Source organism: Vicugna pacos, chromosome 15, assembly GCF_048564905.1.
Source record: "Vicugna pacos chromosome 15, VicPac4, whole genome shotgun sequence".
Lineage (NCBI taxonomy): Eukaryota > Metazoa > Chordata > Mammalia > Artiodactyla > Camelidae > Vicugna > Vicugna pacos.
The window spans coordinates 10,721,839-10,736,298 of NC_133001.1; the positions used below are offsets into that span (position 1 = coordinate 10,721,839).

The window sequence follows — 14,460 nt, forward strand, 5'->3', positions numbered from 1 at the left end:
AGTTGCAGATCAACTGCTGAACACCTTTAGTTTACAGAAACCCTTCTAATTATAACCTACACTTTTAACGACTAGCCTGCCTGTTAATGAGATGAGTTACATTAAAGACTTATGTAAACCCTGCTAACTGAAGGCGCTTTAAGCCTTAATGAAGCCTGCAAATCTTTAGCAACTTATTGAGCAGACTTATTTGTTGAAGCAATAAGGACATGTTAGTCAGGAGAATTCCATTTGTGTCCTTAAAAATTTGCTTTTATCTATCAAATCGTCATTACATTTGATGCTTACATAAACATCCCATTCATGTTCTTTTAACGGGAGGTTCAGATTCTGAAAAAAAACCCTACGTAACAATGGGGCTGGTAGTCAAATTTCATCCCCTTGACTTCGCATGAACAGGTACCACGTGCTTTAAGTGAAAGCATCTGAAAAGCCAAAGTTGTGACAAGGGCGAAGTCAGCGCTCGAACCCAGCACTATGTCCCTTGTTAGGGGCAGAATGTTCACATTTCCTAACAGGATTTCAAATGCTGACGTGTGATTATCTCTGTGGAATCAATTAAATGGACTCTCTTGTTGCAAATGTAAGTAGTGACTTTAAATATTCCACATTACAAATGCCATCTAGATGGGAGTTCCTATTCTTTTTTTTTTTTTTAAGTCCTGAAGGTATTTTTAGAGAAATAACAGTGTATGAAACTGGGCCACAGAGATAATGAAACTTTACTTACTTGGAAAGTGCTCTGAATCAGCACACTTGTTGATCTGAATTAGCACATGATTTCCTGAACTGTGGGAATAATTTCCGGAAGCAGGGCTCTGAAATAAATATGACTAGCACCTAAGCTAGGAATAAAACGTCTGTCTTTGCCATAACAATTAGTAAGCTTTTACGCAAAAGGGATTCGCAGAAAGCAAGAAAAAAACACCCATGTCTGTATTCTCCGGACAAGCTGAAGCATGGTATCTGAATTTAAAGTGATGAAACCAGTAAAGTTAACGTAAGCCTTGCTATAAATAACACTGTTTCGTTATACAAAAATTTCAAAGAAAGCCCCTCGGACAAGGGAGCTTGTTGATTAGAGAACCAGGCAGCTCAGATGTGAGGAGCCACGTAACAGAAGACCCCAAGCCAAGAGCCCAGTGCCGGAGAGAACGCCATGGTTAGGGAAAAGCTCACAGGGGCACAAAAATCATAACGGGAGGTGAAGTAGCAGTTGTTTAATTTTTCAGTCAATAGCAAAAAATAAAATTCTTGTAGTTTTACTGGAAGTTGTGACTTCCAAAAGATTTCCATAGAATTAAAACGTTTAAATGCCAGTTTTGAAAAAAAAGTAAGTCTATACCTACACACAGCATTTTCTTATACTGCGACTAGCTTATTGGAAATATAATCGTTAAACTTTAAAGTTTTTAGAAAATAAATATAATTGTTGAGCATGTCTGAGAAATGAGAAGTGCGCTTGTTTCTTCCAAATCAACGTGTGCTTGCAAGGAACGCTATTTTCCCCCTCTGTCTTCACCTAGGTCTCTTTTAAGTTTCTAGCTGCTAGTTGCTGCTGTTTTTACGGGGTGGTCCATCCCCTCGCCCAACAAGAAGTCTCTTTAAAAAATAGCATGGTTTCAGGAAAAGAGATAGACCAGGAGGGCAGAAGTGTAAAGATCTGTTATAAATAAGCCATGACAATGAACGAGGCACTTAATGGAATTTGTCTTTTTATCTGTGAATCCAAGGATGCTGATTAAATGACCTCAAAGATCTTTTCTGACTCCAAAATCCTAATTCGATGGCCAAAGCAGGGATCGTCATTTTCTCTACACATCAGTAAAGTAATATGAAATGAAGGGACAGATTGACAGCTTGACTACTTGAAAGCAGCACAAGAGAAAAAAGCTGTCACTTGTTTTTAAAAACCGACGGGTAACCTGTACCCCTCATTCCCATAACAATGAAAGAAACAACCTTTTGAAAAAGCAACAATCTCTTTGAAGAAGTTTGAAGGAACATGCTATTAACTATCGGCATTAGGATGTGCTGATTTCTGACTTTTCTATTTACGCAGAGGAATCTGTGATATCACAATGACAACTCTGAAATTTGTATCTAACATTTCCTTGACAATTTAGAATGTCACTGCCAATTCTCATCCCCAGAACCAAGTCTGCAGAGCTAATGAAGGGTATACTGTGTCACAAGCAGGCTGGAAGACTTTAACTTGAAAAAAAAAAATGTTTCCGAATTGCTGATTTTCTCCAAATAGTTTTCTGGTAACAGGATCTAAGAAAACGGATGCCTCACAGCAGACTTACAGTTTAACATCGATAATTCTTCAGGTTTTACTTTCCTTTCTCCTCCAGTAAACCTTAGGACTAGTTAGGATGTTAATTTTCATTTAAGTGAAAAAAAAATTTTAGCCCCAAATTTCTGAAGATAAAAACTTACAACATACTACAAGAATAAACATTTTTTAATGCCTCATTTTACTACTAAACACTCATCTTTCTAAGCTACTGTTTGGGTATTCACACTTTAACTCTGGAAAAGCAGTTTGTGCAGGTCTGATTCACTTTTTTATACATGAAGTTTCTTTTTTCTTTTTTAAAACACCATTGTGTTAGCCTTTTTCATGTTCCATAATCTCTCTGCTTTCCCCACACTTAAATTTCATTTAAGTACCACTAACCTTCCTTAATAGCTTTCTTTCTAGATCTTTTGGTTTCTACTTCTGAAAAAAAAAAGTATATAGAAGCACACATGTGCATACAATTGCAGAACTAGAGAAATAATAAAACAGCTATCCACAGAGCATTCTGAATTTTCATCCACGAGTGGTACTGACCACCTAAAATCACGGATATCACATAATAATAAAAGTCAGAAAGAATGATCCAATAATCAGGTGATAACATGCTGATGACACTTTCTTTCAAATGCTGTCAACAGGTAAGGCAGCTAAGAAAGTACAAAATACAATTGTCCTGGCATTGATCACTCTCGTATTCAGTATTTTGTGTCAATGCTGCAGCACTCTGAAAAAAGTGTGGAAAGTTAGTGAAATTTTAAACCAATTAGATACGCAAGACACTTAACAGATGACAGCAGTCAAACCTACAAAAATTGGAATACACTGCACACATTGTTACATGTGTGGAAGAGCTTTATACAGTCAAGCGTTTCAGGAATGCTACAAATCAGAAGTGGAATAATAAGTTTAATGCAGATGTTTTATACTGTAACATTCTACGGTATTTGGTACAGTATATGGGTCTATATTAACTTTTATTGTTTCATTATGTAGTTATGACAGCCCCACCTCAAATTTAACGTGTTTAAACTTTAAAAACCCCATAAACTACCTGGTTCTTCCTCCTGACCTCTATTACCATCTCCAGTCTCCTGATAAGTTATACCATAATTCTGAGCCATTCCTAGTGCCTTTACCGCATCCCATCCCCCACACCACAGCCGATCAGTTGGCAAATCCTATGGAGTCTTCCATCCAAATCTCTCGTGTAACCAGTCCTTCCTTTCCACTCTCATGGTGGCCGAGTTCTGGTCCTTTATTCAACTACCTCACTAGTCTCCTCTCTAGTTCAGACTGCACATCATCACCAGTTTCATTTTGGTAAAATACCGGCTCACCATTATACCGCTATTTGTCCACGTACGTACAACACTGGACTAGCTTTCAAGAGCTTCTATGATCTGACCTCAATACATCCTTCTCTAGTACCATTCACAGTAACTACAGAGATTCTCCCTGTCAGTTAAACTGATCCACCTGCTAACTCCAAACACAACTTACCGTTTCCTCAATGGCCTTCACTGCTCTGTTACTCACTTTGGGATGTTCTACACCCACCCCCCCAGAGCTATGAGACAAAGACGACTGAAATCCTACCACCTTAAAGACCAGTTTAACTTAAGATTCCCCCATCAAGTCTACCCTGAAAAACCCCAGCAGAGGGTGCTCCTTCCTTTTCCACCAAGATTTTAGAGCATCTATCTCACCACAAGCATGTAGAGCCGGGGCTGGCTCTCCTGTTACATCTGTAACTTTGCTCACGTGCAAGACATATAATAAATGAATAAATGAGTGTATCAGTAAATGGATCATCACATAAATGAGACTAAGATCTTGGGTAATATTAAACTTTCAGGATTTGGGAAATAAGAAAAACAAGTATGTTAGAATTCTGTGCCAGGTATCCCCAAATTAAGAAATATAATGAGACTTGAACATTAAATATTTGAAATACTCCAGACACTTTAATTTGTAGGTTTTAGAGTAGGAAAAGCTACTGTGTCTATATCACATTGTTCTTGAAAGTACATTCAAAATATAAGAAGTTACTGTTTGAAATAAAGATCATTTAACAACCATAAATGCTATAGCTTTAGATACAGCCCTAATAAAGAAAGTATTACATTTAACCTCCACACCGTATTAGCTCAGATAAAGTGATTATATTTGTGTCTGGAGTATTAAAGCACTGAAGTGTGTTTCAATAAGAAACAGCAAATGTCCTTTATGATGACACTGATTGTTTTTATCACTTGGTTAAGTGTTGGCTGTGTTTATACACATACAAGACCTGTGGGCATAGCCTGGATCAGTACGTATTTATCCTCTCACTCTGTCGGCAGACATGCTGGGTGCTGACTTGGCCTCTACACTGTATAAATGACATGAAGGAGCCAGAATTTGTTAAAGGGAAAAAATATCAGCATTTAGAAGCAGGGGAAATACAAGGTAAAACAGGCTGATGTAAACTGGACTGATGGACATTCAATAATTGCGCCTCTGGTGTCTTAACACCCCTTCTCCATCCTGCAAAACTTTAGTTTCTATTAGGGATGCCTGTGATTCTGAAGAAAGTGACTGTACTCTGCTTCCAAGGGTGATACAAACTAATCAGTGGTCATAGTGATTCATCAAGAAGAAGAATGTGATCTAAACCAGCTTTTTTTTTTAAGTGAGTTTCATGATATTTTCTGAGAATAGTGAGTCAAAAGCTGCCCTCTCTTTCTCTCTCTTTAGATGTAAACACAGGTGCTTATCACCCCAACTGAATAAGGATGCATATGGTCCCTTCGTGGGGAGAGGAGCAAGTCTTAGGATAAAAGTCACCCCTCTAAAGACCGAATGATGTGCAGGACATTGGGTTGTTGGTGACATTGCTGACATTATTAATGAGCCGAAGCAATAAATCTTGTCTAAATCTAGCCCGACTTCTGGACTTTTCAGTTATAGAAGTCAATAAAGCCTCTGTGTCACTTAGGCCAGTTTGAGATTTTGTTTTAAGGTACATGCAAACAAAAGAGTCATAACAGATGCAAAGGCAAACATACATCGTTACACAATGATGGCAGTAAACGTATCTACAAATTTACCATTTTTTTAAATGGAAGAAAATCATTAAAATCAGCAATTCAACAAATCCACAGAAGCACAGAGAAGAAAAAAATCACAGTAACTGCAAACTGCATCTAGGTTTAACAGGAGAATCATTTAAAGGTTCCATTTTGGGTTTCCTGAAGTAAAATTTCTTACCTGGAAATGGACTATGTCTATATTCTATCTTGTGCTGGGGATTCTTCCTAAAAAAAAAAAAAAAGAAGAAAAAAAGAAAGAAAGGAAATATAAGGTCTAGTCTGACAATCACTAAAAATGAATAAGGCCATTTAAATTAAACTAGAGTATTCACTAATCTACGAATAAAATTAACAATAAGCCTCTTATCGAAAAGCATTTACTTTGTTGCTGTTGCTATTGTTAACCATAGTCACCACGCTGTACAAAGCATCAGCTTTTTAATTACAACATTTATTGAGTGCCTCCTCCATGCCAGGCACATTTCTAGATGCAAAGACAGAGTGGTGAATGGACAAAATTCTTCCCTCATGACTTACATTCTACAGAAAGGCAGTATGACACAAATCTAACATACTATATTTCTAAAATGTCAATGGCATATGTCACACACATAAAATACAATGTGAATTAGTATATAGAATATATAACACAAAATAGCAAATGTGTGTGTGTAATGCCTAAAGGGTATTTTTAAGGCTCTTCTTGAATCCAAAGACAAAAGCACATGTCATGTCTCTCCAAAGATTATCAACCAATTATTAGGAGAAAACAGGTCAACTTGCACTGAGAAAGTTATATAACATACTGCAAAGTCAGACAGACACTACTGTTTGAATCTGCTTTTGATTATATGCACTGATGACCCCATCTACTATTTTATTAAACAAATATTTGGGTACACTGTATATACAAGACACTCTCTAGATAATGTAAAACTACCCAGGCAGCAAAACCCCAAAGCTCTAACTGGTTGATCATGATCCGCTTGGTGGGTACCTTTCTCTTAGGGGACTGACAAAGGAGAGCTGGGGAATGTCGACAATAGATAAGCGCCAAGGTGTAGGGTTCATATAAAGCTGTTGGGAGGACAACGAAATGCACAGTAAGTCCTTAGTCTAAGGGTGCAGCAGGTGGTAAGTAATTAATATCAGCCAGTGACTCATCATCAACAGTCCAAGAAACACGCAGGGGGTACTTATTACACGCCAGGCTCTGTGTCAGGTGTCAATGACATTTCTTATTGGTAAGATCTCTTCTTTTGGGGTAACTTTTCCCACAATATAAGCAATAAACACCATATAAGAGTGCAAGCACACAGTTAACTGGGGTCGTAAGTCAACAGTTTTTAAAAGTGGAAAAAAGATTCACCAAAAGATTGTGTGTTTGGGGTAATTAACCCAAATTGGACCTTTTGATGGAAAAGAAAGAACCTGGCAGCTGAAATGTGATGGACAGAGATGCAAATGAACAGAGCTGCAGTGACGCTTTGAGGGGAGATCTTCCCTTACTGAACACAGTGGCACAGGTTACTGACTTGTTTAATTCAGTCTTTATCGAAGTACAGATAATACTGGACATCAGGGGAGGTGGAACAGAAAAATGAGGGACATTAATATCAAAGGTATTTTTCATCAATAATCTGGAAAAAAATGCTAACCTTTTGAGATTACTTTTTGTAGTCTTTTTAAAATCTTTTTTTTTATTGTGGTAAAATACAGTGGTAACTTTTTATCCTGAAAAAATTTCAAACCACTGAAGAGTGGCAAGGTTAGTACACAAAAATCCCATACATCTTCATCAAGATTCTTCAAGTGCTAACACTATACACATGTCCCCCTCTACCTACAATCATTTTTAAAGGTTTTTTCTCCTTCTTGTTAATACATGTTTGCTTCAGACACCAAGCAGTTCTGTCTTTTTCTGTTTTGCCCTTAACAGAGCAGGATTATTGGAAAGTTCAACATGGACTTAATCGTTTGCTACTAGAGCCTCCCTCAAATACTGCTTTAGAAACTTTCAAGTAACTAAACGTCAGGCCTGAAAAACCAGCACAGGAAGGGAACCAAGGGAGCTGACAGGGACAAGTGCACTTGTGGACCAAATGCCAGTTAAAAGGCTGCTGACATCAGTTATCGGGCTAGAAAGATTGAAAAGGAGATTCAGTTCTTTAAAAGGCCAAATGAAGGCACAGCATCAGAAAACAGGTTGGGGGTGGGGGTACCGGTTCCACCTTAAAGTTGCCAAAGGTGGTTCCCCAATCCGTTATCTTGGAACACATGCCCTAGGGTGCTTACATACCCAATCTGCACAAGCTAACCTCCCATACTACCGAGGAAAGGGCAAGTCATTTCAGAATAAATGAAGAGGGGAAAAGCCTTACACCGGTATATTCCAAAAAGAAGAGCAGAAATACGCCTTCTGAAATTCTGTACTCAGAAAAGGAAGTGACTTCCAGCTCCATGTGCAGACTGTCATCTGTCTTACAGGGCAAAAGTTGTTTCTTTGCGGTTCTGCTAATAGTTTCCATCCGTTTCTAAGAGAACTCGCTATTTTCATTAAAAGACAGCTGCAAGCCTGCAGTGTAGACCAGAAGAAACCAGCTGAGTTGGTGCTTTTCCACGTTTAACTTAAGAGACGAAATTTCCAATTAATAATTAATGTTAATAAAGATTTTGCCAGTTACTTCATTGAAAATGAAGAAGAAAATACAAGGACAGGTTCAAAAGTCTCCTGTTTTGGGGTATTTTCAAATATACTTTATTCTTTCTTGATACTATAACTCACAGACTACACAGGCATCAATAAGAAAATGAGCCAAAGCAGAAACAAAAATATATCATCACAGGCAACAGCACATACTCACAGCAAAACCAGATTTTAGACATGTTTTGTTTACCCAGCATTTTAAATGTAAAAAAAATTAAGAAAATTAAGAACTCTGAATGTTAAATTCCTTAAATTATCCTCCAAGGCCCCCCATAATCTCAGTCCTCACCTTTATTTGCAGCCCAATCCTTCATTTCTACTATGGAAAAATAGCTTTTGAGTTTTTGCCATTGATAGGTCCTTGCTCATAGCCTTTTTGCCAAGAATATTCTTCTAACTCTATACTGCTTGTCTAAGTTCAAATCATACCTTCCTCAGGAAGGCAATTCTGATAACTACTGAGAAATATCTCCAGAACATATTGTCTATATCTACCATTTGGTACTTACCACATAATTTCTTATACTGTCACCTAGATGTCCAACACAAGCGTGTGTGTGTGTGTGTGTGTGCCATGGATTTTTCTTCTACTTTTTAATATCTTTTACAGCACTTATGCGTATCTTTCACAAGGTGGCATTCAACTCTATTTGTCATAAATTATCTATCTACAAGAACATAATCAACTTTTTTCCTACAAAAAAGGTTTTTAAATTAAGCTTTTACATGAGTTTCCAAAACGATGAAATATTTTCTATTTCCCTATTTAACAGGAAAAAAAACACTTGTTTTTTGCTACCTTTACTGTCATTTCTTAAGAAAATGGCTATTGGAAAGAACTTGCAAGAATCATTCACAATACAAATCAAAATTTAAAATTCCCATTGGTTAGCGTACAAAAAAAAAACCAGTTTTTAATAATTTCTAGACTGGTGAGTTTTCTTAGTTTAATGTTAATATTTAATTTTTTTATTTGTAGTAAATTGTAATCCATGAATTCTGATGTTTTTAGAAGTCTGTCCTTTGAAAGGCAGTTTTCTTATTGGATATAAGCCAAATGCCCATTCTCATTAGGTTGAGAAGAATGTCAATGTGCTGAAATTGCTTTGCACTCACAACTATAAAGTTAACAAAGTACTCACTGAATCTTTTTACATAAACCTAAATATACAAAATACGTTAGAATTTCCTGCCATTAACAATTCATATTACTTCCCCAGGAAACAATGAAAATCTGACGATCATATTAAGCAGACTCTCCTGCAGTCAGGTTCCTGAGATACTGACTACTCAGCATTACAGGCTACACTCAGCTCTAGTCAATCACTCACTCTGGTCAACTAGGGACATAGTGAGTCCTTCACAGACGCTTAAGAGACAGAGGCCACTGCGACCTGGACCTGTTCTCACCTGGTTTGTTAAACTTTAGATCACCCACATTCTGCTGTGGAAGGCTTAGGTTTCCAGATCAGAAGAACTGAGTCTGAATTCAAGCCACGCCCTCTACTGGTTATGTGATGCAGGGCACGTCCTATGACCAAGCCTCCACTTCCTCATCTGTAACGCAGGTGTAATACTGCCTACCCCACACAGGGTTGTTCTAAGCATTAAATGAAGTGATGTGTATAAACATTTGCAGCCCATTAAGCATTTTATAGGCGTCAGCTACTTTTATAGAAACAGAAATCAATTTTACTTCAAGATAGCCAACAATGACTAAAATCTCTAAGTGCTGGTAAAAGTAACTGCCAATTAATACCAAGTAGCTGAATCTTTCCTTCAATAATACATACAGTTATTATAGTTGAATATTCCCCCAATCACACATCACATATTTATAGAATATTTTCTAACATTTGCCTATGCGTATCCCATTTCCAAAAATCAGTTATTTTGCAACAAGGCAAGAATGTCTTTTTCACATAACCCTGGGTTAAGGCGAAGTGGCAATCCTGTACAGATCTTTGGGGACATATGAACATATGAAATAACTTTCAAGGACGATGTCAAATTCCACCCAGGACTTTTTCCTAAAAATGAATGGAAATACTTACTCAGAGTTCATTCACAAAAGATTTACATCAACCTTTTACACAAATGAGCATTTTCTGTAACTCAGCAGGCCTCAAAATCCTGTTTTTTTTTTTTAATCTTTGGGTTCTAAACACAGAGGTATACATCCATAACCACATCAAATTTTTGTGAGCTGTTATATTTTAAAATATACAACTTCCGAAACACTTCTGATTTTAATGATATAGATCTATGAATAACAAATACGTACCTGAAGGAAGAATGCTCCAAGAAGATAAAATAGAAAATGTCTTCAAATTTGCTAAGGCACTGAGGGGGGAAGAAGCTAGGGTATTTGGAAAAACATACAAAGAATTGCACAGCTCAAGGGGAACGGGTGAGAAGGAAGATAGTAGGAAGTGAAGTCAGAGAAGAACTTGTAAGTCATGGGAATGAGTTTTGTGGGATGCTCTTGGAAGATTTTGTGTAAGAAATCAACAAAATATGACTTATTTTTCAAAAACTGCATAGAAAATGAACTATTAAAGGGCAAGAGAAGAAACAAGGATATCAGTGAAGAAGCTACTGCAGTACACCGGGTAAGAGATGATCGCAGTGATGACCAAGATGATGGCAGTAGCAGAAGAAGCAGTCAGATCCCGAACACATTTTATGGCAAGAACTGCTGATGGACTGAATGAGTGATGTGAAGCAAACAGAAGAATCGCGGGTGCTTCTTGGTTTGGGGCCTAAACCCTATGTGAACAGTGAAGTCATCTACAAAGGGGGAAAACACAGGAAGGAGCTGTTTTCCTGATAAAGTCAAGAGTCCTGTTTCAGGTACAGTACATCTGAACTACCTATTTTACAACCAAGTGGAGGTATTTGAACACTAAATTGAATTAGTTCACCTAGGGAACAAGTACAGAAGAGAGAAGGAAAAGGATCAGAGAACTGAGAGCCCTGTGGCCCGGGAATAATTACCAGCGGGAAAACAAACAGGAGACAGCAAAGAAGGCTAAAGAAGAGAAGAGACAAATGTAACTGATGTGACCGTATGAACATGACTACACTGCTCTCTGCTCCAGATGTCTGCTCTATTGAGGGGAGGCCCCCCCCCGCGCACACGTGATCCAACCTTCCTGTTTCCATGAGGAACTGAAGCCCAGGAAAACCAGATGATGTGCAAAGTTTTGCTACAGAATTGGCATAACCCTAACTAGAACCTAAGCCTGCTGATTTAAAAACTCATTATCTCTCCATCAGGAAGAGCTACCTGAAGATTAACTAGGCAGTGACATGAACAGAGTAATTTTTATTTTTGCTTACTTCCAAAAATTTCATAGCCTAATACCAAAACTCACCTCTCAAAATTTTAAATGAACCAAAAGTACCGTTTTATACCAGCTTCTATAATACTGATTAGCGTCTCAGATGCTCAATGTTTGTGCAAAGAACAATCATACTATATTTTTGTTTTTATTCTCAAATAATTTATCGTGCACTTTTGAAATTCAACACTTATTTTAAAAACAGAAAGCAGAAACATGAATCCTTTGTTATCAAATATCTAAGTCTCAAATTTAGGAGAAAAAGGAAAATTAAGAAATATGGCCTTTATTAAATACTGAAAGATTAAACTAGCATAAAATAAGAGAAAGCAGTCATTCTGTTAATTGAAAATCATTACAATGTATTATCTATGCCAGAAGAACTCCGAAAATTCTTATATATGTGCAATTAACACTAAATACAACAAAGAAAAACAAATGTATTATTATGAAAATGAATGCATATTCAAATAATGGAGAAAGAAAAACAAAACCAGAGAAGACACTCCAGCATGTTTCATCAAGGCTACCTGACATTACATGTCAAACAGCAATGTTGTTACCGCTATTTCTAAATGAAGTTTTAAAAAATTAGAGCCAAATCTTATCTAAAACTGTATAGTGAGTAACACTTACTCTAAGATATCATCTTCTAAGATTGCATTCTTACACATGATTTAAAAACTGTAAGCATGGCCAGCGATGATGAGTTACTTCCTCCATATGCAGATCGTATAGAAATGGATTAAGATCTATCAACTCTGATTATTCTTAACTACAAATAAAATTATCAACAACCCCACATGACTGATTCCAGGAATCTTAACCACCAGGCAACTAGAGTTTCTCTATTAAAACCTATTTATTTTGCCTCAAATAATATAATATGAATTTACACTAAACACCCATCTGTATGTCTGCATATATGACCAATTAAGATAACACTGCAATAGCTTGGGACACTTTTCAAAAATAAAAGAGGAGACAGCAAAAAATCTTAGATCACAGCTATACATCTGGATCAGTAAATAATAAAAGATAATAATTTTATCAAATATATGTTTTTAAAAATCAATTATGCTTGAGGCAAAAACACTATGTTCTTCCACAATATACAGATTATACCGCAGATTCATTACAATGAGAGCACTTATTAGTTGATGACTGATACGTTTCCTTATGTCATCCCTCTTAGAAGGCATTACAATTAAAAAAAAATGTAGGGCATTGGCTTCTGAAAAACATGAAGGCACCAACGTTTTCATTTGTATAATATACGCCTGCCGAAAATTTTGTAAATCTAAGGCAATGTATGTGAGCTTGACTTTACGTTTTTACACTAAGCTGGTTGAAGATGGATTCCATTCATTTTAATGTATATGTATATTCTAAGATTAGTGCTTAATTTAATAAACAAGAACAGGAGTAATGCATTGCATCAAACCCTATTAGGCACCAGAGGAAGTGAATGAGTCAGAGGCAAGCGCTGCCATCACTGGGTTATCCTGGACATTAAGTATCTAATGTTCTCATTTGGACAAGTACCGTAAGCTAATCAAATGCATTAAACTGAGTGAGTCCTCTGACAGACTGCAGTGTACGGCACAAAAGGAAAAAAAATCAGCTAAATGGGCAAGATACCGAAAATGACATCAACCAGTTCTTTCAAATTATCATTTTTTCCCAGTTGATTTAATTTTGTTAGATTTTTTTTTAGGAGTATAATGTCAAGAGAAAATACTAATAATGCCCATAGTCTAGAAAAAATTTTAATAATTAAAGATCCTTTTCCCAACATCAGCCTTCTATATATTATATTACCTGGGCTATGAGAATCTTTATTCTTAGCCTAGAATATATTTATTAATATGTGAACCATATCTGTTTTTCTATTTTACTCCCTGGATGAAATTTCTGAAAATTAAGTATATGTATGTTGTACAGTGTCATTTTTTATATTTGCCCTACAGTGATAAAAATGTTATCCATAGGTGACAATACTTGCAAATACAATACATAAATATATAAATATAAAAATACAAATTTAGGTAGCTGATGCAGTATAAGACTGAGATTATTTAATGCATTATATAACATTTGAGATCACCTAGACTTATTAGAAAGAGAAACTGACTTGCACACATTTAAGGGATTAAAAGCCAACGTAGTATTTCACTTGAGAGAACAATTCTTATCTTGTTTTGTGAAGACGAATTTTTAAAGATAAAAAGTAAACAAAGATGTTTCATTTTAGCTCATGAATTTCATCTCCATTCCAAATGTGTCAATCATCGTGGAATAAAGGCTTATCATGACTATTTTTTGAGCGTATCTTTTTACTTTTTTAAATACAATAATTTCTGGCTGATTTTGTGGGTTATTTTATGATCAGCAAGGTTTCAAAATTTTTCTTCTGTGGCTACTGGAAAAATCTGGCATACATTTACATGAAATAGGCAAACTCAATTAGAACATTCTATCATTCTGATACAGCAGGCTTACATTCTAACACTGCTGAAATAAATATCTAGGCCCAAGATGGAGCTGCTCCTGCCTGGGCCACCAAGTCAGCAAACTGAAACTTAGATGACTTTCAGGCCCCTGTAAATGCTCTGCTTGGCCAGAGACACAGTGCATCCAGTCTGCCAATCCCCAAAGCCCAAGCCAACTCTGGGCTCTATTTTCTTGTTCCTTCTCATCCCAAACAAGGCTGCCTATGTGTCCCCAGCCAATCAGATATTTTCTGTTTTTCTCTTCCTCATTCTTTATTCTTCATCCTATAAAAGCTTCCTGCCTTCTACCCCACGTTGCAGTTCCCCGAATGGAGACTGACTGCTTCATGCAGTGTTAAAGTTAGTTCGTGTCACCCAAACTGTCTTATTTAAATCATTTTTTAACAGCATTAAACAGTATACGGCTAAAAAAAAATTTTATTCTTGCAAATCAAGACTGTTAATGAGTAAATTGATCATAATATAATATCAGTTTACATGATACAAAATAAATCTACTAGATCATGTTTTTCGCCTAACT

The 14,460-nt window shown here is 36.5% G+C and overlaps 1 protein-coding gene across 1 annotated transcript in view; it reads right to left on the reverse strand.

Annotated features, from left to right (window-relative positions):
- APLF (aprataxin and PNKP like factor) overlaps positions 1-14,460 on the reverse strand; it is a gene marked incomplete at its 5' end in the record, with an annotated part of 60,834 nt that overhangs the window by 3,419 nt on the left and 42,955 nt on the right. Inside the window, one exon of the mRNA XM_072938387.1 lies at positions 5,555-5,601. Within this exon, the coding sequence (XP_072794488.1) occupies positions 5,555-5,601 (47 nt within the window). The remainder of the gene's footprint in view (positions 1-5,554; positions 5,602-14,460) is intronic.